This window comes from Boleophthalmus pectinirostris, unplaced genomic scaffold (genome assembly GCF_026225935.1).
Source record: "Boleophthalmus pectinirostris isolate CB_2022bp ecotype Guang Dong unplaced genomic scaffold, ASM2622593v1 HiC_scaffold_10, whole genome shotgun sequence".
NCBI classification, from domain to species: Eukaryota; Metazoa; Chordata; class Actinopteri; order Gobiiformes; family Gobiidae; genus Boleophthalmus; species Boleophthalmus pectinirostris.
Window position 1 is genome coordinate 21,187,453 of NW_026570971.1, and position 26,288 is coordinate 21,213,740.

The 26,288-nt window shown below is 37.5% G+C and overlaps 3 protein-coding genes across 8 annotated transcripts in view; 2 read left to right on the plus strand and 1 right to left on the minus strand.

Annotated features, from left to right (window-relative positions):
* Positions 1–1,334, plus strand: mrpl33 (mitochondrial ribosomal protein L33). The gene is made up of 4 exons (XM_020919775.2): positions 1–134; positions 406–424; positions 499–605; positions 717–1,334. The coding sequence occupies exons 1-4, from the start codon at positions 113–115 to the stop codon at positions 764–766; spliced, it is 198 nt and encodes a 65-aa protein (XP_020775434.1). The 5' UTR covers positions 1–112; the 3' UTR covers positions 767–1,334.
* rbks (ribokinase) lies at positions 1,290–25,588 on the minus strand. 6 transcript variants are annotated; one of them, XM_020919720.2, is made up of 9 exons: positions 25,447–25,588; positions 22,322–22,383; positions 18,830–18,962; positions 17,788–17,851; positions 17,320–17,382; positions 16,838–17,002; positions 13,624–13,715; positions 8,678–8,866; positions 1,290–1,580 (listed from the first exon to the last, which is right to left on the minus strand). In XM_020919720.2, exons 2-9 carry the CDS (start codon positions 22,381–22,383, stop codon positions 1,407–1,409), a joined length of 942 nt encoding a protein of 313 aa, XP_020775379.1. In that variant the 5' UTR covers positions 25,447–25,588; the 3' UTR covers positions 1,290–1,406. The 6 variants fall into 6 exon arrangements, with proteins under 6 accessions (XP_020775379.1, XP_055010888.1, XP_055010893.1 ...); XM_055154913.1 differs by having other exon boundaries at positions 18,830–18,958; positions 25,447–25,528; XM_055154918.1 differs by lacking the exon at positions 25,447–25,588 and adding an exon at positions 23,210–23,436 and having other exon boundaries at positions 18,830–18,958.
* Positions 25,538–26,288, plus strand: part of babam2 (BRISC and BRCA1 A complex member 2) — a 51,229-nt gene continuing 50,478 nt past the window's right edge. Inside the window, exon 1 of the mRNA XM_020919673.2 lies at positions 25,538–25,674. Coding sequence (XP_020775332.1) covers positions 25,538–25,674 — 137 coding nt within the window. The remainder of the gene's footprint in view (positions 25,675–26,288) is intronic.

Sequence of the window (26,288 nt, forward strand, 5' to 3'; positions counted from 1 at the left end):
GTACCCGGAAGTGGTTCTGATATCGGAAACGCTTCTATTTTCAATGTGACTTTTTTCTGCTGCTCAAGTGCTTTAAAATTTCTGCTTATTAATGCGCAGTTAACGTGTCATAATGTTTCTAACCACTGTTAATTGTAAGTATAACATTTTATCATTTTAAAGTATGCCGCAACTATACTCTATCCTTGTTTATGAAACCCATCTTGCCTTTATCCTCATGCTTTTCGATGCTAGTAGGCTTCGAGTTTCTTTCCACATCACTGCTGTTAAATGTTTTGGAAATGTCAAATATTTGGGTTATTATATAAAGAAATTACATGCTACAGATTCGATCTTGGTTTATACCTGACTGGATAAAGTTTATAAGCATGTCTAAACTATGTTCTTTGCTCTTATTTCCTCTAGTGGCCAAAGCAAAATCCAAGTAAGTGTGTTTTATTACAAATGCATGGTAAAAATAGTCATCATAACGTAACTGTTACAATTGCTGGTCAACAGGACAATCCTGGTGCAGATGGTAAGCGCTGCAGGAACAGGATACTTCTTCAACACCAAGAGAAACAGACTGAAAGATAAACTAGTCATCCGTAAACATGATCCATTTGGTGAGACACATTTGCTACGAAAAGCTTTCTCATTGGGCTAATAAGCTTATTGTGGTCAATGTCCAATTACTCCTGTTTTTAAACATTGCCCTTTTGTTTGTTTTTTTCTAGTAAACAAGCATGTATTATTCTTTGAGAAGAGGAAGATTCGGTCTATTTAATGCTACTCTCAAGAAAAGAAAATTATCAATGGACAAAATGAAAACATCTCAAAGTGGATTGTACAGAGTTGCACCAGACTGGATTATGCATTTATTCTTATGTGTTAGGATTCTCACATTATACTTTCAAAATGGACTTGCCATCTATGCTCCTTGTATTATATTCTATTTGTGGGAAAAATTACTAATGTAACTATCATTTGTTTATGTGTGTGTTAATGAATATACATGACATATATGCTGTAAACAAAATTATGAGCTAGTTTCCATCTGTTCTCCTGCATTCACTCTCAAACCCTCTCATTAAGGCACAAGCATACGTGGGCAGAGGCAAGGTGTGTCAAGTGTTTTCCCCAAGGACACAGTATCAGTAAGAGTTACAACCACTGCTGCCCTGCTGTGGTACTTGATATTCCCAGCATTCCCCTGTCCAAGTACTAATCTGTTAATCAATTAGTTTCCGACATAAGATGAGACCAGGCTTTGACAAGTTGGTTATGTAAATGTAACTACAGTATTTACATTTCAATTTTGTACATTTTTATTAAAAATTAAGTGTTATACAATATATTACAATTCATCTGTTGTTAAAAATATTTAATTTTGCAGTTTTGATTCATATATAGTTGATTTCAAGGCTTCAGAATAATACAGAAGGCAGATCTTTTTTAAAGGGAAAGGATGTCTGTGTGCCCATGGTCTGCACGCTTACTGCAGCAACTTTATTAGCTCTCCTCGCCATCTCCTCCAAAGGCACTGTGGGATAATAGGCCATGTAAAATGCCAGTGCTCCGATGAAACTGTCACCAGCACCCTAAAAAGATGAAAAAAATATACATTCAACATGTGCATAATCATATTGGTGAAAAATGATTACAATTATAATGATATCTGATTAGGACTGTAATGATCATGAGAGTGCAAAAATTGGCTATGCAGTAGGGGGCACTATGACACTAATCAGTAGCTGCTACTCAATTTGCATGTTCTTCAAGCCGGCAAGTTGCTGCATATTGGAAGAAACAATTTTATTACAAGACAAATGTGAGACTGAGCAAAACAACTACAATAAAATATTTTCCTTTTCCTAGATAACTATACAATAAAATATAGTTTTATCATTAGGATATACAAGTAAAAGCATACTGTATGTTGTTTAACCTTTGACATATAGTTCACAATAAATGATCTCATATATATAAATAGTACATGTTTATTGTGATTGAGGTGTTCTTTATTCAAACAAGAAAAGAAAAAACATCTAAAAATAAATGGGCTAGTCACAGTGGCCATAACTCAGTGCTTCTGGTTTTGGTAATCTCAGAAATATCATCTCTTTGTCTTTTCATCTATTGATACAGATGGAATGTGCGTCTGGGCCCTGGGGGGTGGGCTCAAACAGGACGCAGGGAGGGGGGTCCACTGATGGGAAAAGGCTCACTGGTATGTGGCGACACGCTCATGTTTAACCACAAATGGCCCCCGACACTGGTTCTCACAGGCCCGTGCCATTACTCATCACTTTGGATCTCAAAAGAAGACTTCATCACAGTCTCTCTCCTCGATTCACTTCTGCAAGCACCCCCTATAACCTCAAAGTAACCCTTTTGTCAGGTTTAACCAATCAAGAAAGTGACAGCTGAGAAGATGAGTCAGTAAGAAGGGGCAAAAAACAGGCCCTAACCATGACCCTACTGGGGCATTTAACGGGAAAGTCTCAAATAGCACAAAAGACAAAAAGTAATAGTTTTTTTATATTATGAATTGTTTTTTGTAAATACATTTTCAGTAATCTTGCAAATATAAGATGATACAATTTTATAATGCATTGGTCTTGCATTATTGCATCATTCATGCATCATTCACTCTCCACACTTGAACTGTAAATATTGTAGCCACAGTTGCCTTGGGGTGGGTTGACATCAGCAACGGCCTCATCAACAGTTACCAATCTCATAAAACAGTATTACTCACTATCTGAGTTGGAATCAAATAAATCATCATAAAACTAACTTATCATCTGAGCTCTTGTCACCCAAAAGATGACTAACGTATGTGTGGATCGCTGTTTTGATCGACAAGTGGAAGAACTACCATGGCAAGACTGAACACTTGTCAGGTTATGTGTCAGTGAAAAGGGTATTTAACTGAAAGATGAGTCCAGTTGTGTGCAATATATTTTGCTTTTCAAGAAATATGTCTCCATTCTTTTTATAAGAAAGGAAAGATTCAAACTAGATCTCACAATAATTGCTAATGTTTAAGAATGATAGAGACCAGAAATGTATAAGCTCCTGTGATGTGACATTTATAAGGAGCATTTTTCCACCCCACCCCCTCTCGCTGGTGTGGCTCCTTCAGTGGGAAGACGTTGGAAAGAGTGAGATCAGAGCTGAACCCTTTTACAGGCCGGCTGGATTTCCATGCGGCAGTCCAAGGTGCGTTTATGTCTTGTCTGAGAATCTGAGAGTACAGCTGTAGTGATGCTCTGGAGCTATTTTGGACATTGCTCATGCCCATGTTCTCACTGTGGTCAGGATGATGACACCACCACTTTAGTGTGATTTAGTGGTGAAGCGATGATTAAACCACATACTTATAGCACAAAAATAAGAACAGCTTGAAAGCTAAAAATACAAGTATTTGTCATGTGTGAAAAACAAGGTCAGTTGAAACATTTTATAAATGGTCAAATATTCCTTAGATTATATTTGATTTCTTACAATTAATGCAAATGTGTCTCACACCCTCTAACTAGCACTGCAAATTTGAATCTAAAATTATTATTAGATCAGCCTATGTACTTAGCAAAGTTAATGTGGTTTGTGTAAAGGAAAATTTGAATAATCAGTCAATTGAATTGTAATTTTCTAATCTTTCTGCAATAAAGACAATCATTTTACAGTATTTTCAACCTGACCTCTAGAAAAATATTAATATTTTATAATTTTGATATTTTCTTTGTGATGTTTTAAATATTTTAAAATTGATAAATGTCTATAGAGCAGGTAAAAACTAATACTATATACATAAGCAATATGCAAGAAGTTAAAATAATATTGTGTAGTTGCTATGCTGCTATGAGCTATAAAAGATTTACTCTAAAAGCACAGTGTTCAGCAGGCAGATAATTGAACACTTTGTCCTCTGATTCCTGGCTCCTTGTTTGTTGGACTTGAGACTGGCATGTGACGCTCGTGGCCGCTCTGACTGAGGCTCAGTGAGGCTGACAGTGCTGCGCCCTCGACACACTTTGATGAAGGTTAGATGTGGGGACCTGTCAATCAAATGACACAAGTGCTCTCTGCGGAGGAGCGCTGATGCTCTGGCGGTCTTGACCCTGTGCCGTTTCTCTGCCGTGTTTCTGCTGGAGCTCAAGCTGATGATCACGATTGGGATGGCACTTCAGAAGCTCACCAAATAAACCGAGTAGAGATCCAGAAGTTCTGTGCAGTTAGACAGCGGCCTAGTGAAAAACAGCTGACTCCTCTCTTTTAGAGCTTGTTTGTTACAAGGTTGGTAGAGGGTGGGTGACATGGACAAAAATGACATGTCCTAATAAATAATCAAATGATATATTTGCAATCCACTACAAATGTGCTAAAATGTACCTGTAAATTTAAAGTTGATTTAGGAACTTTTAACTTTTTTAAATTATAGACGATAAAATTAATATTGTTATGTTTCATATGTTCAAAAACACAATTTCAGTATTATCTTGTATACAATATATCAGCCCCATTGAGGTCAAAAGTAATAAAAATACTGTATTACAGAACTTCATCAAAACAGTTCAAATGGAATTTGAGTGAAGCAATTGTAACCGATCAAAGTCAGTCTAAAACTCACAGGTAGTATAAATGACAAAAGCCACCCAGGTTTTTACTGACAAGTCTTACTTTTAAGTGCAAAGCTAAAAAGCATCAGGGCTGATAATTACATTTATCAAACTCCAATATCAGCCTAGAGCTGACAGTTTAGATCATACATACATCTTCAGTGCTAAATGAACCGGCTGCACTCACAAAGCCTTTCTGAAACCTGTACTATATTTTATATCTCGACCAGTAGCCTGGCACACACCCGATTCCCAGCGCACTGTGACAGATGGAGCTGCGTGCCGTTAGTTCCTGAAGCCTACAGCTTTTGTCAATGAAAGGCTCCCCGGGGAGAGCAAAGGCCGACTGAAGGGCCAGCCGTGACTCACCAAGGCTTCCACATCCGGAAGCTTCCAGTAAGGCTCGCTATCAGCCGGGGACCACAGTTCAGAGGCAACTGAGCCGGAGAGCACAAGATCAAAAAAACATTTAATTAGACCAATTAGTCTCTTGCATCACCATCCCCAATGCTTTTTCTCTTTCACTATTTAACACTGAGGGTGATGCAAGTCATGCTGCACAGGCAAAGAAACATCTGGCCAAAATGCAACAGATGAGAGCTATTTAAACTGGTGATGTGGCAGTTTTCTTATTGGCCACAAACCCAACTGCAAAAGTGGGTAGTACTTTTACTGGACCAGGGGTAAAATATTACATTTGTCTGTCAATGCAATGATTTTGCTTTCAAAAAGACTTAAAACTGAGACAAGCTGAAGATGAATTCATGTGTTATATTGACTCAAACAGGTTTCAATAAATGAAATGAAACATAGATTGAAGTATATTAGGAAAAGGTCAAATCAGATAAAGGAATAATAACTTTGTTGCCATAGATACACAGTCTGTACAACTGATACATTTTGGTAGAAATTAAAATGATTTCCTTTAATGGCTATGGCTCCATCTTTTTCTCTGTCCGGCATTCACAAAGTTAAAGAACACTATGGGTGGATGTCTTATTTTACCTTGAGCTTCCAGGAAGGAACAAAGTGATTGCGTTCCTCTAACTGTCCAGTCATGTGAGAACAATTTGACTGTCCGGGACCCACCACTGCAGTGCTGTAATGTCTACCTTTCACCCTAGACGAGACCTCCCGGAACAGTGGAAACAAGGGCCACCCAAGTCCTGCTCGGGCTAAAACATGTGTGTATATCAAAGTTTTGTCTAACTGTCCTAACAAAATCTTCTGATCTTACTTGGGATGCCTGTACACAATTTAGCGCAAGGGAACAAACAAAAGAACGTTACGGGAGACACTTGAGATGCGTAGTACAAGTATTTCCAACAGATTCACAAGCCTGACTCAGTCCATAACATTTCTTGCCAAAGTAAAAAGTGTTATACAAACAGTTTTAGCAGCAAAGAGTTGTTGACAAAAGGAGGGTACATAATTTAGCCAACAGTAGTCGGCGTCAGCAGATAGAGCAAAAATAATAGTCCATCTGTGTCTACTGGAACAAAGTGACCAAATGCTTTTTTACAGTGAGGATAATTGTGTTACATTCAGAGCGGGTCATCCCTGGCACATGGCTCAATAGAAGCTGCAAAGTGAGAAACCACAAGTGACTCATGCGTTGCTACTGAAGAACTACAGTAGAAAAGTCACAGTCACCACTAGCAGTAAAGTAGACTTAGTTGTTGTTGGAGACTAGTTGGTTCAGGCTAGTCTCTGGTTTCATGGAAAAACAAATTCTGATTCTGAAATGATAATAACAAAAATATGTCTTTCCACACTGGATAACAAATCACGAAAATTCACCAGAAATATTTTGAGAAACATGAAAACAATTCTACTCTCACAAAATCAAAAGAATAATGTATTATTATTATTATTATTATTATTATTATTATTATTATTATTATTATTTATTTATTTACTAATAATTACCAACAATATTATCAATTTTACCCATTCAAGGCAGTTTTTCTTGTTGTTTACAGGCCACATACAGCAACAACAGTGAAAATATGTTAAGATGGTTAAATTAATTAGCATATTGGTTAGCAAATGAATAGGCCACAAGGTAATCATAAAGTGTAACATTCCCAAAGGGGTGAATAATGATCCTGATAACAGATTGTTTCCTGAGTGCTCCTCTGTAAAAACTAAAGGCCTTACTGGAACAGGGATTATGATGTCCAAAAGAGTTAAACAGCCTGAGATTTATGGGTTCATCAAAGAGAAGCGGGTTAGGAGGGGTGATGTATGTGTGCGTGCGTGTGCGTGTTTGTGTGTGTGTGAGTGTGTGAGTGCGTGTTTACCAACGCAGCGGAGACAAGCAGCCGGCACAACCACAAAAAAACTTAACTCTGCTTTCTACTGACTGATGCGCCAAATAATGACTCAACAAGCACAACAAGAGGCGTGGAGGGGTGCCTTTACCCCAGGGGCTTATGGGAAGGGAGATGGTTTGAGGAGCTCTGTGTGTCCCTGTTCACAATGTGGTTTCAGTCAGATGGTATTCAAGAAAGTAGGTCTTTTGTTCTAGAAATGTCAAAGTGAATTGCACAAGCGCTACCAGAAAATATTTGGCGTTCCAACGTACTAAAATCTTTCTATCTATATTGGTTCATTGCAAAAAAAAAATTATACAATTTTATTATAGCAATAATTTAAATTATACTTAAACTAAATCTTCAATTGTGTGAGTAGATGCTCTCAAGATGGTAAAAATTAGAAGTATCAATATAAAATAAATAAACCATGGTCTAAATTTTTCATTAGATAAAATTTCTTACTAGGAAAATCAAGATTAGTTGGTTAATTGATAATCGTTCAGATCACAATATAATCAGAATCACAACTGAGTCATTTCAATTCAAGCTATATTCAGAAAAGCCTAGATAGCATACCTAGATATGCTTTTCTAATCATTTCATTTATGTTGCGCAACTTTAAAATGTGAAGTTTCTTTTCAATAATTGTAAAACTAATTTACTAAAAAAAAAAAGGAATAACATTAGTTAAGCCACAAAAATAATAGAAGGTCACTAGATTTCTAAACACCACCCAAACAGGCTTGCTTTACCACAGTCTTAGTGCCATTACTTCTGAGTTTTCACCCCACACAAACTTTTATTGGTCAATAATTTCTGTTTTCACAAGAGTGGGCCTAGAGTGGGCGTCGGAAGAGTTTAAGTCATGATTTACTATAAGCAGTCATCAACAGCACTGGGGAATTGCAACATGGTAAAAGTCCCTATAGAGAGCTAGTTAGCAATACACTCCATTACACAAACAATTAAAGACCATGGCGAGGTGAAGTGATAATCACCTCTGAGCAGTGACAGGCTTGGTTAAAACACACACACACACACAAGACCACAGAAGCCTCAGAAACAGGAAACTCAAACTAACTGAAGTGCATGTGACGACAACTGTATTCAAAACCCGCTATGAAATGCGTCAAGCACTGCTAGCCTGTATCGCAGATTACAATCAGAGAGGCTGGTCAGCGCGGCCCTGGTTCCACTCGACAAAAGTACCAGAATTGATTATTTCAGGAGATGTAAATAAATCAATAGTGCGAAGCAGAGCATGTGTTGTTTCAGAGAAGTGTGAGTAAAAATTCTCTTGGGAACTCAAAATATGCAGAATTGTTCATAAGGTTAACCCTCTGTTACAAATGAATCAATAAAAATATTAGTAATTCTTTCAATAACAAATGGTAAAACAAATAATGTATTAACTTAAAAAAAATCAATGTGTGCTTGTAAAAATATGAAAAATAAGGGTGAATGTCAACACATTTGCATACAGTGGAATTAAACAATAATAACAGTAGTAAGTAGTTCGACTCAAAAATATATAGAGAAAGTTTGATTTTACATCATATGACAATTTAAGTAATTTTTATGTGACTAATTAATTTTAAGAAAATAAAATTTGATAGTATTACTATTACTAAATTATATGGACATGATTGTTTGAAGATATTATAAGAACTATAACAAAACGAAGCAGTGTGAATGTAAAGAACGTGTTATTTTAGTTGTAATACTTTGATATGCAACAAACTGTGTGTACTTTACCGTTGTGTCTACAGCTGTTACTGCGTCTGTTGGGATGTGCTTGGATGTGGACCCTTTTGCCTGGAGCACCACACAACCCTGGGGTCCTAAAGTGATGATAACTGCCCCACAACCACGAGCTAGTAGGTTCTGTCCGGCATGCTCTGCTTCGACCACACTGGAGACCGGGCAGCCTGTTAACAGCTCGGCCTGAAAATGAAACAACAGGGAAATTACTTAGGACAACGTGCAGGAGGCATTTTAATTACAGGTTATCTACAGCCAGGGAGTCAATTTAATTTAGCTTCAAATTAAAGATACAGCAAAACCAACATTGGAGTGGGATAAATAAAGACTGGTTTATGGAAATCCCCTAAGGGAAAAACTCCCGAAGCAGTACGAAATAAGTTATATTAAGTTATAGTAATTATATTAATAATTAGTACACTAATACATTTCATTTATAATGTACTTTATATTTAGACCAAAATCTAACAAAATGTCAGTGTGATTTACATAGCTTGGTAAAAAAAAAAAAAAAGTCCATGTTACAAAATCGCTGAAAATTTAAAAGAGGTTCAAAAGAAATTCAATAATGTGCAAAAAATGTGTATCAAAGATAGAACAATTTTCCACTGAACTGAAATATAAAAAGTATATCTTTAAAATTATATTATGAAGCAGGAACAGAGATAGTATATATATATATATATATATATATATATATATATATATATATATATATATATATATATATATATATATATATATATATATATATATATATATATATATATATATATATATTATATATATATATATTATATATTTATTTTTTTTTTTTTACTTAAAAAAATTGTAACAGTAATTTAAATGCATTTGCTTTATTGTCACAACTGTTATAGTGCCTTATTAGCTGATCATTGCCTACATGTATTGACGGTTTTATATTAGTAGCAGTGGGATGACTCAGCTCTTAATTACACAGTGACCGTGCTAAAGCAGACTCATAAAACACATACAGTCTGGGAAGGATTTGCCGGATTCAACGGCGCTCCGCAAACGAGAGATTCACAAAGAGGACCCAGTATGACTAAACTATGACAAAGCCCACAGCCTGCTGGAGCTGGTCTCAGCCAATGTCAGGGAAACACATACAAAAAATAAATAAATCAGAAATAAATACATGTTAATTGTGCTAATATAATGTGTAGAATGAAGTCAAATCAGTTAGAGAGAAGTTAAATCATTGTTTTGCTACTTTTACTTTTCACAAAACTTAAGTTAACACAGTAAATTGTATTCTATAGCATAGAGTTGAATTTTAGTAATGGAGAATGCATTTTTAAATATTTCTTTAGTAAATAGCAATACTCCATGAAAAGAAAAATAAACTGTATGCACTGAATAGAAAATGTAACAGATCTCAACAGATTCTTGCATCATTCTTGTGATCTAAAACAGATTAAACATACTGTCATGTGCACTCCTTTTTACAAGCGGCCTTCCCCTTTAATTTTATGCCACAATTACAGATCAAAGATGAGACTCTTTTACAAATGTTAACCATAGAGATTCACATTTTTTAAAACTCAGATTACTTTTCTTTTGAACTCATGTTAAAAATAAAAACTCTGGAATTCCTGGAGATTTTGTTGACGATGGAAACATAAATCCGTTTTGGCACATAATGTCTTCAGGTGGACATCAAAAGACTATACAGAATAAAGCAGTGTGGCGGAGTATGTGGGATCAAAGAGTACCTGCACTTTGTCAACCAGAATCCCCCACTGCCTCCCCACTACCCCCCCTCTGCCCCCACTGCCCCTCCTCTGCCCCCCTTATGCCCCCTCTGCTCTGCACCATTATCTCGGGCACGCTACAGTAGGGCCACACACACACCTGTAGCGGTATTAGCACATCTCTAGTACTGACACGGCACTGAATGCAGATCTGATGTATCCGCTCCTTGTGATCTGTCGAAGCGAACAATGACCTTGGACAGTTCAAAAATAAACGGCCGTGGAGTGTATCAGAGCTTTAGGGCACGGATGCCAGTGGAGACGTTTTGTTAGTCATCAGGCTTCACACCAGGGCCCAGAATCAATCTACCTCCCTCTGAGTACCAGGATATGAGCGAGGTGAATTGTGTTAGCAATCTAAACTCTGCACTATTTCAAGGTTCTCTTATTGTTAACAAGGCAGGTGGGCTACAGTTTTGCATTAGAATAATAGAATATTTTTACACATACACTGTAATGATGCTGATAAACATGGTGTACAGTTAAAGCTGCAAGAAAACAACAAAAGCAGAGCAAAACACTGATTACTTTTAAACAGACTCCCAAGATGCTATTTACTAAAAATTTTAAGTTTGAAAACATAACATTTCTAGAGGAAGATCTGCCATCTGCTTGTCTCCATGGTAATGTTACTGCTTTGTCTAGAATGTTCCACAGTATAAATTATCTCTCACAAGGGAGACAAGCAAGTTACAGCACTACGCTACATTACAGTTCAGATCTGTCAAGAGTTGCCCCTATTCACAGAAGGTATTACTGTATTTCTGAGTAATAGAAACACCCACAATGAATAAATAAATGCTAGATTGATATATTTAATGTCATACCATGTAAGATTCCACGCAAAACAATAACATCCACCAAAAAGTTGCGCAGTGCACCTTTAAGACATGGAATTCCAGCTGCACAGTTCCCACACTATTTTTTTATTTATTTTTTTTGTCAGGGTTGCTCCATCAAACAAGTTGGAACTATTTACCAGCTCCAGATGACCTCCCTTTTGTAACTAGTCTTCTATTTTTTTTTTTGTTTTTTTTTTTACATTCTGTGATGACTAAGCAAAGTGGGTGTAGTGTCTTGCCCCTTGATACAACAATAGCCAATATAAACAAGCCAAACTTTAAAATCATGGTTGGTGGTTGGTATATGCTCAACCTCTTATAAGTACAGCTGACTTGCAGAAGTACATATGGACAAATATATTTCTGTTTTTTATTGTTGAGGATGAGGTATGACCATTGGGATTAACAAAAAGTACTGAGAAAAGTAATAGTTCATTGTTTCAGTTGTTGATTCTACAAAGTCTGCACTGTTGTTTTTCTTCTTTTTACGTGTAATGTCATGTTTGTTTTTGATGCGAAAGGACCATGTGTCTCTCTGATTGGTTAATCGGCCTGTCAATCATGCCCTGTAAAATCTGGGAGACGGGATACAGCTCCAGATTCACTCGTCTTTGTAAAGTTTTGTCAAAGTGTGTGGTTGTGGCTGGCCATTACGTTATTTATTGGCATTATCAGCACAAGTACACAATACAAGAGGTGGTGTCCTTTACACCTCAGCACACTGCATAATGCATAACTCCATCACTACAACCCCTGACACCTGTGGAAAAGTGAATACAAGTCACTCTTTCGAGTACTCTCCCTTTCATGTCCCACACCTGGATACGACAGCAGCACTACTTCAAATAGACCAGGCTCCTCCAGCTCATCCCCGCGGCACGCTGACTCAGGCCCTAAGCACATCTGCCTGTTGTTTTTACTACGTTTCCCATCAACCCCTGCCCCTCCAAACTCATCTGTCATCACCTCACACTCAGGTGCCATGTCACAGTTTTTTACCGTAAAGAAGGGTGGGCCAACATGTCTGTTCATAGTGTTATTACATGTACTGCTGCAGGCTACACTGGAGCCTTATGAAGTGTTGGACAGAGGTCAGGACCTAGGAGCTGAAGCAGAAACCTTTATTGTTTACAGTCTACCTTTCTCAAAAGATTTTCTCACCTGCATTTCAATCAACAATGCTTTTAAAGACTCAGTGAAACTTTGAAAATATGCTGAGCTGGTGGAAGAATTTCTATCACCTAAAAAAACAAGATATAGTATTTATTAAGCATTTTACGTTCTTTTACAATGGAACATAGTATTATCCATATTGACATTAGTGTCATTATATCAACAGAATCAAGAACAACAACAAAAAATGTGCCCAAAAAGAAGTGGGAAGAAGAAAATGTATTTAATCCCACTCCTCTCTTCTAAAAGGGGAGGGATTAAATTATGATCAGGTATTTAGTACACTATAATGTCTAACGTTTTAATGCTGTAATAGAGATGGGTAAAATAATATTCTGTTAAAAAACTTCAGTACTGGGTAGCCTCACTTCTTCATAGTGCTGTTTCAGTGTAGTAAGAAGTGGATTTTTATTTATATGGTTTTATTGCTGATACATGACATTTCTGAATCCTACTTAATAATAGTAATACATAGCACTTTTATAGAGCTTTTCATGATGCTCAAAGACGCTTCACATAGTTCAAAGACAAACAAAAGAAACACATGCATGATCGGGAATCTGGATTTTTTTTTTTTAAATAATCACAAGAAAGATTTTTGTTTTCACCTAGCTCCTATCCCCGCCCACATGATAGGGGCTAGGTGAAAACAAAAATCTTCTCTGTATTCAAGTTTTCCATGCAGAACGTACAGGATTTAAAACACTGTGATTTTTATCTGTGAAAAGCACTATATAAATAAAGTATACTTACTAAAGTTTACTAGGATTACTCAAACACGCATGAATGAATGGAAATAAAATAAGCTAATGAAAAGGGAACACCCCTTTAATCTTTTCTTGCTAAATACTTTGAAAAAATAATCCACAAAAAGCTTTTATTTAGGTGGGAGATAAGAATTTATAATTTTAAATATGTAATATATAAGTATGTAAATAAGTTTTATATTTTCTGCCAACAATAATTTGTATTTTGTCTTATACTATTAATACTGAACATTTCACAAAATCTTAAAAAAAAAATTAAAATAGTTTAATTTAACTGCACACCTGTAATGACTGGTTCAGCTTCCTTTACTGTAAATGTAATTATTGCGGGACTGAAGATGCCAGTTGTTTTGTGTGTGGTTTGTGTGTGTGTGAATCATCACCTCAGACTCATTACAGCAGAACACATCAGACACTTTGTAGAATTCTTCATCCAAGACCGGGATTGCTGGCGCTGGGTTGAATATGGTCTTCACTGCAAGAAAAGCAGAGCAGTCTATTTAGGTATAGAGTCAAAACTACTCATCTTAGGGTCAGTCTGAGAATAAACAGTAATTTGCAACCCAAACAGAATATGTCAGGGTTGTTAAATGCTTTTGACAATACTCCACTGAGACACGGTGTACAATTGTGTAATAATTACTCCCTCTGGATACAGGCTTACTGTCAAGGTCTGGCATTACCTTAATTAAACTTTCAATAGGAACAAAGCAAATGGGCCTCCTCAGGGGACTGCTCTCTGGGGCGAGTGCATAAGCTTCTATATAAAGCCACCTTTTAACGATGAAATTAGCATTCCCCAGAACTAGAACTGGAAGAGGAAGCTGAGTGCCAGAGTAACACATATAGGGCTTTTATACAGAGAGACCCATCCCTGCTGTTATGTAAAAAATAAAAAATCTACACAAAGTACGTATACCTCTACTGTGTACATATAGTGTGCCAGTGAGTGGGTGAGATGACCAAATGACCCTCTCTATGCGTTAAGGAGCATAGGAGTGAGTGAACGTGAGAGGGAGGGAGAGAGAGAGGCCCTATTTGTCAAAAGTAATCCTCAGTATGTGTAGCACATCAACTGTCTTATGTATATTCATGAGAGCGCGACGTTAATGCATCTAATACCAGGCTTTCTGTGTATGTGCGAGGATAAGCCCTATTAATTCTGATATCTCTGTGTACAAAATAAAGCCTTGTGCCAGTGAATGTGCGTCTGCAAGGGAAATGTATGTTGGCTGTTGGTGACATCAAAGTCTGTTGTGTAAAAAAGTGTGTATGTTTGCGTGGGCCCGTCAGAGCACAGCTGCGTGGGTTAGCACAGGGCTTTGGCCACCTGGCGCTTTGAGGTGGATGCTGGGCGGCTGGTGAGTGAGCGCTCCCTCTGTTTTTGGATTGTACTGAATGTATGTAAACCCAAATGAGGCCGGGCCATGACATGCGTGCCCTCCAACACGGACGTGCTCCATCTGCTCTGATCCTGCTCGACATTTGTGTCAAACACGCTGCACCTTCATTTCCATAGCTCCACTTTACACCACTGGGGCCACAGGTCACAGACATGCAAAGTTTAAGAATGAAACAAACTCTTTTATTTTCAGCTGCCATGGGGTGTTTTTAAGTTATAAACTATTCTAAAACTAAAACATTCTTACTCATGGTTTCCTTTTGTAATTACCTAGATACATTTCAAGATCAAAGTAGAATTTAAGAAATGGCTAATTACATAAAGTACTCAATTGGGGTTTAAATGATTTGCTTAAAGAAACATTTTTCAACAGCAATAGTTGAAAAACACATTTTTCAACAACAAATGGTTTCAGACTACTGTATACTAGGGTTGTTAAAAATAATAATAATTATAATCAGATACTATTCAGTATTAAAACTTGTAATAAAACTAGATACTCATTTGAACTAGTATACATACAAGAAAAGTCAGAAATCCAGAAAATAAACAGAACCGAAATAAACCTTTCCTTAATTGCTTTAGAAAGATCTTGAGGTGTATCTGAACAATTATATGAGCACACAGACTAATACAGCCACTGACCATTTTGGAATCTACCTGGACAACTGAGGGATTACATAAATTTAAAACCTCTTAGTAATAAAAAAGAAAGTACTATGATTTAATGTTGAAAATCATATTGTATTGTATAGTTGTTGTTTTTTTATTATCATCATGGTATTGAATTAGTATTGAGTATCGAGTCCATCTTCAAGCCTTAAAATAAAGACTGAGGATATGTTAGTTAATTATGATTTAGATTCTCTCTGTTCTGTTGTGTTCACTAGATGCCTTTATAACACAAAAAAACTTAAAAGACACAAGCCCAAGGGCTGCTGGGACAGATGTGTGAACAGTGGGCACTGACTCATGACATAAAGGTGTGTGTCATGATTGAGTTCAGAGTCAGGTGGCACATGTGTGCAAAGGCCAGGCTTTTTACCAAATAGGCCAAATAAAGTCCAATAACGCAGCAGTTTGTTCCTGTGGTCAAAAGGTGAACAGAAAACAAGGACAGAGAGATGGAGATCGTCACACAGTTTTACAGTGACACACATACAAAAGAAGTGAGTCACCAGTGAGTTTGTGAAAAGGCTTTAAGAGGCTCTAATTGCATCTGCTGAGAAATAAAAAGCAGCTTCGCACACAGACAAGGAAGTGGGGGAGGAAGAGCAGAGAGGACGGAAGAAGGAAAGAGCGCAACTACATAACTCCTACCATATCCGCTTTGGTAAGAAATGATTTATATTCCTATATGGAAGATATGGAAGAGGATCCAAATTGCTTGGTATCTGTTGACATAAAGTATTGTTTAATTGGCAGAATAACATACAATTATACTGGATATATTGAATATACTTCTTTTACAAGTGTATGTGAGGGCTGGCATCTTCAGTATGTGTGGCTTGATGGTGACATTTGCGTAATTTGAGCGGCGCTTCACCCCCGCGTCATTAAATCCTTGCCGCCAAACCCATTAACACCCATTCTCTCCAGAGAACTCCATTTACGCAATGATCTGGTGCAGCAACATCGAGGTGGCATCATTTGCCAAGTGTCTTCTCGCGCCTGCTGAGCCTAATCCCGCTGCACTCCTCAGAGAGAGGAGGGGGCCAAGGACCAGAGAGAGAGCGTCTCCACAAGGCCATCTGGGTGTCCCATCTGCAACGTGCTTCTGCTGCGACTCTACGTTCTGGCAGCCCGCGGAGAGCCATTACAGCGGCAGAACCCAGAGCTCCTCAGACGTCTTGGATGACGCGCATGGCTTCTATTAATAGGATACTGTTAAAGATGATTAGCTCGGTAACCTGGTTATGACTAAAGGTGACAAATGAACAGAGAACACTGTATGGGGCCTGAGTCTACTTATATCAATCACAAAGCAACATGTTATTATCTTCAAAGTAATCTTAAATATATTAGTATAAATAATATTTATTTTGTATCACTTGTAATTGGCATAATGTTATGATTTATTTTAATCAAAGACCTTATCTATCAGAAAAATCAACCAATTCTAGGTGGTCACATCTAGAGAGACTATAAGCTTTATAGTCAGCAGTGTTTGAGTAACTTGGGGACCCCTCATTCACCTCCACTCTCCCGAGCCATACACAGTGCGTTCAGTGAGGTCTGTGGGCTGATCTCCAGCTGACACACCAGGACTTTCGCTTGGCTCAGAGAGGGCTGCATGTCCTTTAGATCCTCAGCATTCAGCAACATGTTCGCACCCGCAACTATTACAATGGCATTTTCCCCTGAGATGACAAAAACAAAACAGTGATCAAAAATAGCATCGTTTGTACCACACCCTCATGATCTAGAGAGTCTAGAGTTAAAACTTTATATAATATATACATTTGCAGCATGTGACACGTATGTTTGTTTTCATTACAACAGTTAAGAAAAAGAAGTAAAGTTATTTGTAGAAAAGTAAGTAATAAGAGTAATAGAATAGTAAAGAACAAGAAAACTAAAAGGTGTTTTTGTTTTTGGGGTGAGAGCACTAACCCACAGTTTGGAGCTTTTAAGATCTCAGCAGGGAGGTGACAAGAAAGACAGAAAAAGCATTTACCTGCATCATTGACAATGATGGAGGCTGCCCCAGTTGCTGCATCTGAGGTCTGTCGTACAAAGTCTGTAGAGGATAAAAGAGTCACAGTCAGTTCTAAAAGTATGACTTATGTTTAACATATTAAATCATTCAAAAGCATTAAAATGACTAATATTAATACTATTATACATTTTACATTTTGTATCAGAATAAAACAGAATCAGTTAGTTAGTTATATGCCAGTGAGTGTTTTTTGTGTGTTATCAAAATATATGAAATCAGGTAGAATACATATAAGTATATAGTAATATATACTTATATATTTTTCACATGAAAAAAGGAATCTTTAAGAGAAAATAAAACAATAATAAAATGTTAAATGTTAAAAAAAAAATTGTGTGTTATTGTGTTAAACACCTACTACAGACAAAAGGCTCCATACTGTAAGTAGAATACTGCATGCACCACAAAAATATAGCCCGGTTTTACCTGTGTGCACACCGCTGTCCTTGAAATTCTGGATATAATTGTCTCCAAAGAAGTCTTTTCCAACCTACAGAACACAGAAGGCAAAACGATTACAACAAAGAAAGAGTCAAGCAAGGTCAGACTTGGTTAGCGGCAACTTTTGAAAAGTAGTCTACTCAAACCTCTGTTGGGTTGTTTTTTTGTGTGCCCTGCCAGCATACTGGCATCGTGCCGCCAACAAAAAAGTGTAGAAATGAACAAACATAGCCAAGAAAATGCACATACGTGAAAACACAGGACCAGCTGCGCCAAGCCTTGAAGACAAGATAACCCCGCCTTCACGCCTCTTCATGCCCACCTCGGTTTAGTTTCCCTTCCTCGCCGGCTCAGCACTGGGATGTCCACATCTGTAGCTACTTTGGGTTGTTCAAGGGGTCCCCACCTTGCCCCGAGGCGCTCAAAACGAACCCACGCTTTCCAAAAAATGTGCCAAAACTCGGGCACTTGCAGTTGGCTGTGATAATGGGTAGGGCTGGTATTGGCTGCTTGGCCCCATTCTCTTTGAAGAGCGGCCTTGTGTCTTGGATGTTTTTGTCAAACCCGGGTGTCTATTTTTGGGTTTCCCCATGCCCGGAGAGCTCCTCCTGCACCGCGCTGTTATCGATCGGGCCTCTTTGTTCTGACAGAGGTGGGGCTTCGTTGCTTTAGCGCTCAGGTTGAAAGGCCACTTTCAGCCTACTGATTGGAGACTTGGGGTTGTATAGTCTGGGAATAGGCCTGTTTGATGGAGCACCAGTGTGGGTGGTGTATGCATGCAGTATGGTATTGATCAACAGAAAATGATGTGCAGTGAGTTGAAGTTGTGAAATGAACGAAGCTACAAGGTATTCAGTGTTGGTAACTAAAAGCTCATTGCTCATGATTTGTGATAAGAATCACAAACTGCTCTTTTTCATCAACTGAGCATAATCCACACTTATTTCTACATAATAACACAAAGATAGAATGTACCAGAAGATATACTAGAGGTAACCATTGTTAATTGCTGACTTTTGTTATTTACCTTGCAGACCATTGCACTCTCTGCACCCAGTCTTGCAGCCTGCACGCACTGGTTGGCTCCTTTACCGCCAAACCCGATGAAGAACTTGTGACCGTGGATAGTTTCCCCTGCTTTAGGTAATCTTGGTGCCTGGCTAAAACAAAAAACAAAAACATGGATTAAAAGACTGAAGTTTTAAATGAACAGACTCAAATTCTTTGTTGACTTGATTCAATTTAGTTTCAAAACCTCCTCCTTCTTTAGAATTACAATACAGGAAAAAACACAGCAAGGAATATGGTTATACTGACTCACTGAAGGATGCATGAGAAAAGAGGAAAACCCAAAACAGTGAAATGCACTGACCACTGTAATCCAGTGGGAATTAAATGGAAACAGTTGTTTGAATGTTGATATATATAAATAAATAAATAAATATATTTCTTTTAATATCTTCCAACATTGTTTGGTGTAAATAAAGTATCACACAACACTAATAAAGGTATAAGTATCCAAATGTGCTCATGATGCAACCTCTTCAACTGAAAAATGTTTCAATCTGACACTGGCCGCGATATTACTTGACTCACCAGGGTTGGGAGAGCCCCCCCTCCCCCTCTCCTGGAAGGTGCAGTGCAACAGGTGGTTGTCCTCAGAATCTGTTCTGAATTAAGCAATCACTAAACAAAAGCTAGCAATGAGTAAGACATTGGTTATAGTCATTTTCACTGAACATCATTGAGCGGTCAAAGCCAGGGCCAAAGTGGATGATAAAATGTTGTCATGCACCTGTTTTTGTCCACTGTTTACACTTAACAGTCTAAATTGCAGGTGTGCCTTCACAGTAACTTTGCTCAATCTCAGGATTTCCAGTGACCTAAAGTAGACTGATGGCATTGCTGCCAACCCTGTTGTTTTTGCTGCGGTCTGTGAACATAGTGGAATGCCCAAAGCTATAGCAGGATGCAGGGTCACTGAGCCTGAACAGTGCAGACAAGGAAGCTGAACAAAGGTCGAACTCATGTAAATAAACTCGCACACACCTCTTCCACCTACCTTGGTGTAGGCATCTTAGTTAATGTTTTATTGTGTCAGAACAGGGTGAAATTTAAAAAGGAAAACTGCTTTATTTCTAATGCCATAGTAATAAAGTATCACAATATATCTATTGTAGGCTTTAGCAAATGTAAAATGCATTCATACATAGCAATATTGTGAGGGCATTCAAAGATAAATTAGCAGGCAGGTTCTTCCTTGTCATATGTGTAATAAAACATTTAATTACATAAGTGAATGTCCACATTCATAGACTGACCATATAAACAAAAACATTGTTGTCTGCTCTGAGTTTACAGGAAAACTACTGCTTGTTAAAGAGATTTTTCTCACACGACCGAAACGCCAAAGCAGGTGTGTTGTGACGCGACATGTTTACTTAAAGGCTGGTTCTCATTTCCCTCGGCCACTGTTCAAGTCAGCTGTGAGTGAGAGATGAGGGGAAGTGGACAAAGTGTGGAAAAACAAAGTCTGGACTGAAACAGGTCAATTGTGGACATGGTGAAAGGGCAAGGCAATCTCTAATAAGTTTTAAGAGAATTAAAGAATAACATTTGTAGGTTTTGCAATCAAGCAAGCCTCCTGGTTACCAAAATAGCATAAAAAAGATAATTTATTTATCAGTATTTTACCCCTTCATATTTAACAATCTCAACGTTTATTTTAATATTTCTTCTTGAAAACAAATACCAAAGACTTTCAATGTTTGAACAAATGTTTCATGATTGCGATTTAAAACATAACATAATTTCTCCCTCCAAATTCTGAACTCTGCTGCAAACCACATGCTTTTACTGGTAGAGGATTTGCTGTAAACCTCTTGATTAAAAAGACACAACCTTATAATTGACAATTAAAAATGAATGAATCTCGATCTCTTGTTTAAAATGTGATTATTTGTACAGCCCTACTATCCACTGTATTGAATGTGTACAAGATATTCTGGGGATCATAATGCTGTTTCTATGCATTCATATTATTTTGCGGTCTTAGACTAAAACTTCTATAAAGAGAGACATTGTTATTTTTACTATTTAAAGTTGAGCATGTGGAGTTGTTGGACTTGTGCAGTTTGCTGCAGCAGTAGGGGGCACTATATGGCTTTGACAATAGGGTTAGTAAGCTGCTACTTCTCCAATGTTTATTTATGGGAGCAGAAAAATCGGCATAACCTTTTTACAACCAAACCAAGATATGTACAGTGCATTTTACAGCCCCAATCAGTTACATTTATAGCCTAGGATCACAATGAAAATCTCCATGAGGTAGATGCGAAAAGGATGGTTTATTTAAAAACTGTAGTCTCTGTTGGCCATTGCCACTTGAAAACTGGCTTAAGACAACTGGATTTTTACTTCAAAGCTGCACATATCACTTTGAAGGGCTGTATTCCAACAACTCCCCTCCCCTCTGCATTCTGACCTCCATCCAAAAACCCAACAGTGCACACCCCAAAAACCAGGCCATTTCCCGTTAGCCTATTAGGATCTTAATTGAGAACTCCTGTCCTTCAAAGCAACCCATTATTGTTTGAATTACTAATGAGCAAAATAAATAGTTGCCAAAAAGTGGGAAGGGCACAATGCTTGTTTCCAGCATGTTTGAAAGTTGGACAGATAACTCAACTCAAGTCAAATGAATTAAATCATGTCACAAATAGATGTTGCTGACAGCCAGGTGGCAGCTTGACAGAAAAATATACAGCATGCTCAAACATAATAGCAGGAATCTTGTAGGCTTAGGCCTTGTCGAACTTCTACTATTGTAGTTTTATCTAATTGTTGGGTCATGTCTTCTCAAAGGTTATGGTAAATACAAGTGACAAATTGTTTTCAACTAAGCCTTTTGTGTTACAGTAGATGACTAATGATTTGTGGGAAAGGATCCTAGTTGGCTCAACAAATCTTGCCACATGCAGGGATGATGCAATGCTGACATTTTACTCAGCACTAATTTACTCAATCATACTATCACACATTGAATGCTTAAACTTGAGTTGTTTTAATTGCTACAAATCAACGGTATTAGGTCAATGATTATAATACAAAGTCTGTATTCTTGTCTAAGAATAGCCACTTCCTTAATATAAGTACAGACAGGGTTGTGCTGTTCATGGAAAAAGTCTTGAAGACATTGTCATACATTTTCAAGTATTCAAGACTAAAAACAAAACATCTGAGAGAAAAAATAGGAATGGGTTGATGTACAATAAAGTTTAGAAATAACAGGACAACTGCATTCAGACTAAAATAACTAATATTACTTACCATGCCCCAGTAATCAAACAATGCTTTTTAATGTTCAGTTCCTGATCCATCTAAATCTGTATTTATATTGATGTTATGAGTCATGATCAAAACAAGAGAAAAACTAACAACCACGGAAAGCCTTCTTCAAAAATGCTCTTATCATCAGACTTCTTTACTTTAAGACAGAATTCATTTTTAGTTTACGCACCTCACCAAATCAGTCATACAGGAGCCCACAACAATCACGTCCAAGACCTTGCCCGATGTCATCTGAAAGACACACACACAGCTTTGATTACAATGAGATGAAAATAGCAGCTTTATTAAACTATATAAATTATTGACATTTTTGTCAAATATCTAGCTGGAGAAAACCATAACTCAAAAGAAGGATGAGTTCTGAGGCAATTTCAGCCAAAATATGTAAACTCAGTGGTTCTCCTTATTTTACAAACACTTGAAAGTATTTATCTCACACATTTGCGTGCACTTGGCTGCAATAAATGAAGGTATAAATAGATCATTCAACATTGCCTGAGTTGGAAAGGTGCCAGGTTTATTGGGGGTTGAATTGGGGTATGCTTCTGTGTTACCCCATGCAGAAGAGCCTGTAATTAATTCAATCCTCTGCTTGTATCAGAGCTAATGCTTGAGAGTTAATCTCCTCAAATCTCTTCCTAGTCAGAAGAACACTTGGAAAGCCTGGCCGCTGGCTGTAGGATGGCTCAATTCTCTCTCCCACATCTCCAAGCATATTGTCTTCACTTCATAGGCATAAACTTGGAGTCTTTTTCAAAGACACTAGAAGAATATTAGATCTGTACTGGAGAGGGATGTACTGACAGTGGTTATGCATAATAACATTGCAATGAACTACATAGTTGATACACTTCTATTTTCTTGTGCAGACATGCACAGTGTTCTGTGTAATTTTGAGGGCTAGAATAGGTCCATAGTTATGTTTTATACTAGTTATATTTGTGGAACAGGCACACACAAAACAACACGGAATCTATTGCTACACAAGTTAAAATGCTCATGTCACTGTCATATTCAAATGGCCACAAATGTCTGGAGGGAACTGTGTTGTATTTACCTTGGACAGTTGTTCCCTTTAGCAGAATCCTTTGCCTACTCGACGAAAATTACTATAATAACAGTGTTCAAAGATCATGCACAAACTCGGTCAGCGCTGAAGTGGCACAGTGCTGCCCGATTCATTTTCGTTCATAAAATGTCCAATGGACAGTTAACATTTTATAATTTTACCTGATATTTTGTATTGTGGTTATAAATATCCGTTATACGCCATTAAACCTTAGAAAATATGCATGTTTAAGACAAAAAATATTCGCACTTTTACAGGCATACACGAAGATATCCAAATCTGGGTCCTTGAAGGACCCAAGCAGGCAACGTTTGGAAATGTCAATACTGGAGTATACATCGTCCTTAAACTGTTTCAAGTTCATGCATTTCCTATATGTATACGCTGCATTTGCATGCTCGCATTGTAATATAAAACCGTCAGCTCTTCGGAAACGGCTAAACTCGCGTTATAATCTAAATACACACCGCCATAATTCTGCAAACGCCTATCAAGCTAAATATGCTAACCCTAGTTGGATATGAACCATAAAAATGAGTGTCTTTGACAGTATTACCTGAGCAGTGATGGAGTAATAACACAGCTACCCACACATGTGAGCGATGCAAACAACTCAGAAAGAGTGCTGAGGTCATGACGTGATAAGAGACAATTTATGTGCAAGTGTTTAACCATGATGTTTAAATGTTGGCACAAACTATTATTTTACAAATTTTACGAAGTATGTCAAATGAACCATGTAATAACGGTGCTCCCCCATTAGAATGCTCAGAATTGCATCTCAATTGATTGCATGGTAAAGGTGCAATATGTAACTTTGACATATCTATAGAAACAAGCAGGTGATGGACCCCCAACCAAGGTCCATCACCTGCTTGTTTCTATAGATATGTCATTGCTCTGCCTGAAATGTTCCACAGTATGGCATTAAACAGCTCTACCTTACATTTATTCAATTACAAGTGGTTTTATAGCTCAAAATAGCTAGAAAAACAAACATTCAGACTGCCTCTCCACAGATCTGACCTGTAACTTGGTCTGGTTTAATGTCCATGAAGATAGAAAGGTTTAATAACATACTGTTGAACATTCCAGACAAAGCAGTAACATCTCCATGAAGAGAAGCATTTGACGATTCACCAGAAAAGTTACACAGTGCACCTAAAGGGTGAAGTAGAGTGGCCTTAAGAGTAATCCTGTATGGTCCTGGTTGTATTTTCAGAGTTTAGTGCTAGTGTTAATATTAGGCTTCACAAAGTACAGAGAAGTGAGCAGAGATAGGGGGTAGGTGAAAATAAGCATCTTCTCAGCACTCCAGCCTTAAATTGAGGACAATGCAGGATTTCTCAACCATGTCTTAATGCAACTTTGAGTAAGCTAATGACACAGTTATAACATGGTTAAAAGCTCATAAAAGTACATTTCAATATATTCACAAATATAACAACCACAACCCGTTTGTTCATTATTAGCCAATAACAGTTTAATAAACTTGGTAGTTTTAAATATAATTAAGGATATCCAATTAAAGCTTCCAGCTCTTCCACCACTCTTGACCTTGACCAAGTAAAATCCCTATAAACTGTGGCTCGGTCGCTCGAAATAGGTTCTAAACATCATCATGCTGCATCATTTGTCTTATATTACGTAGTTTTGTCATTTCGATTGCTCAGAATCCTTAAATTTGGCGCCCCGGTCTAGTCTGTCCGTCCGCATGTGACGTTGTACCGACCATAGACAAGGGGGCAAAACTTTTATCTTTAACAACGTGTGATAAATAATTAATACGATTGTTCCCTTGTTGGGTACGCTGTTATACTAGCATTTTAGTGTACATTAATCGATGTTTCCAGGATTTTAAAACTTAAAAAATTACATTTCTGTACAGGCATAGAAACAGGCAACTTCATGGCCCTTTAAAGGACCCAAATAACAAATTACCGGAAATGTTAAGAAGAAGAAGTAAACATTGGTCTAATTTTACTTTATAACTTGTAAAGGTAATGACCTGCACATTTTAATTATGATGATGAAGTTATGCGTTTGTTTTTTATGCTGACATCCCGTCTGATACAGAAAGACACTGATATTTGCCTTAAACAAAGGCAGATTTAGTGAACGCTAACCAAACGAATGCTTTAGCTATCATAATAAAGCAAGAGAAGGGAAAGGGCAAAGAGAAATCACTCCATCAATTCTGACAGAAATGTTACTCTGGTACCTACATTGCCATAGGATAGCCTGCTTGTTTATCTTGTAATTCTTGTAATAACAGTGATGCTGCTATGTGTCCACAGATCACGTAGATTTCACAAAATGAATAATATGTCCCCTGAAGTCGCGCTGCACCGGATCACCCCGGAGCTTCGGCCACTGCTGTGCAATGTGGTCCGAAATGGGCGTGTGGGACTGGACTCCACCAACTGCCTTCGTGTTACAGACCTCAAAACTGGGTGAATTTATTTGTCCATACTGATGTTTGGCGACACAAAAGTCACTTCTTATGCGCTGCATTATATATTTAAATGTATTTACATTGGCTACATTACACACTGGTGGCGGAATGTGTGCATGTAGGACACTGCAAATAATTGCTTTTACGAAGAACATATTCTGCCAGTCTGAATTCTTTTTGCACTTGGAAGGTGTCTTGTGGACCAAAACAATGCAAATTCTTGTTCTAAATCAAATCAGCTGTTTATGGGGTTAGCAGTAACATTTTATTTGTCATTGCCAAGCAAAATAATGAAAACAGTCTGGAGGTTCATTTGACACCAAGAACCAGGGAATACAATTATTTTGAACAAAGGGCACTCAGTTACATAAAACTGTATGTAACTACTTCAACTTAAGTACTCAGCAATGCCAAAAGACTCTGTAATGGTTTAACAGGACTGCAGTAGCTCATTCGATACATTTTGAATGGCACACAATTGTAATCATATTTTGATAGTCGTTATTTTATCTAAATTGACTTTAAAAGCAGACTGTACAGTTGTTATTTTTTCAGTACAGTTAATAATAATAATAATAAAAATATGTTAAAAACCTCTGTATAGGGTTAATT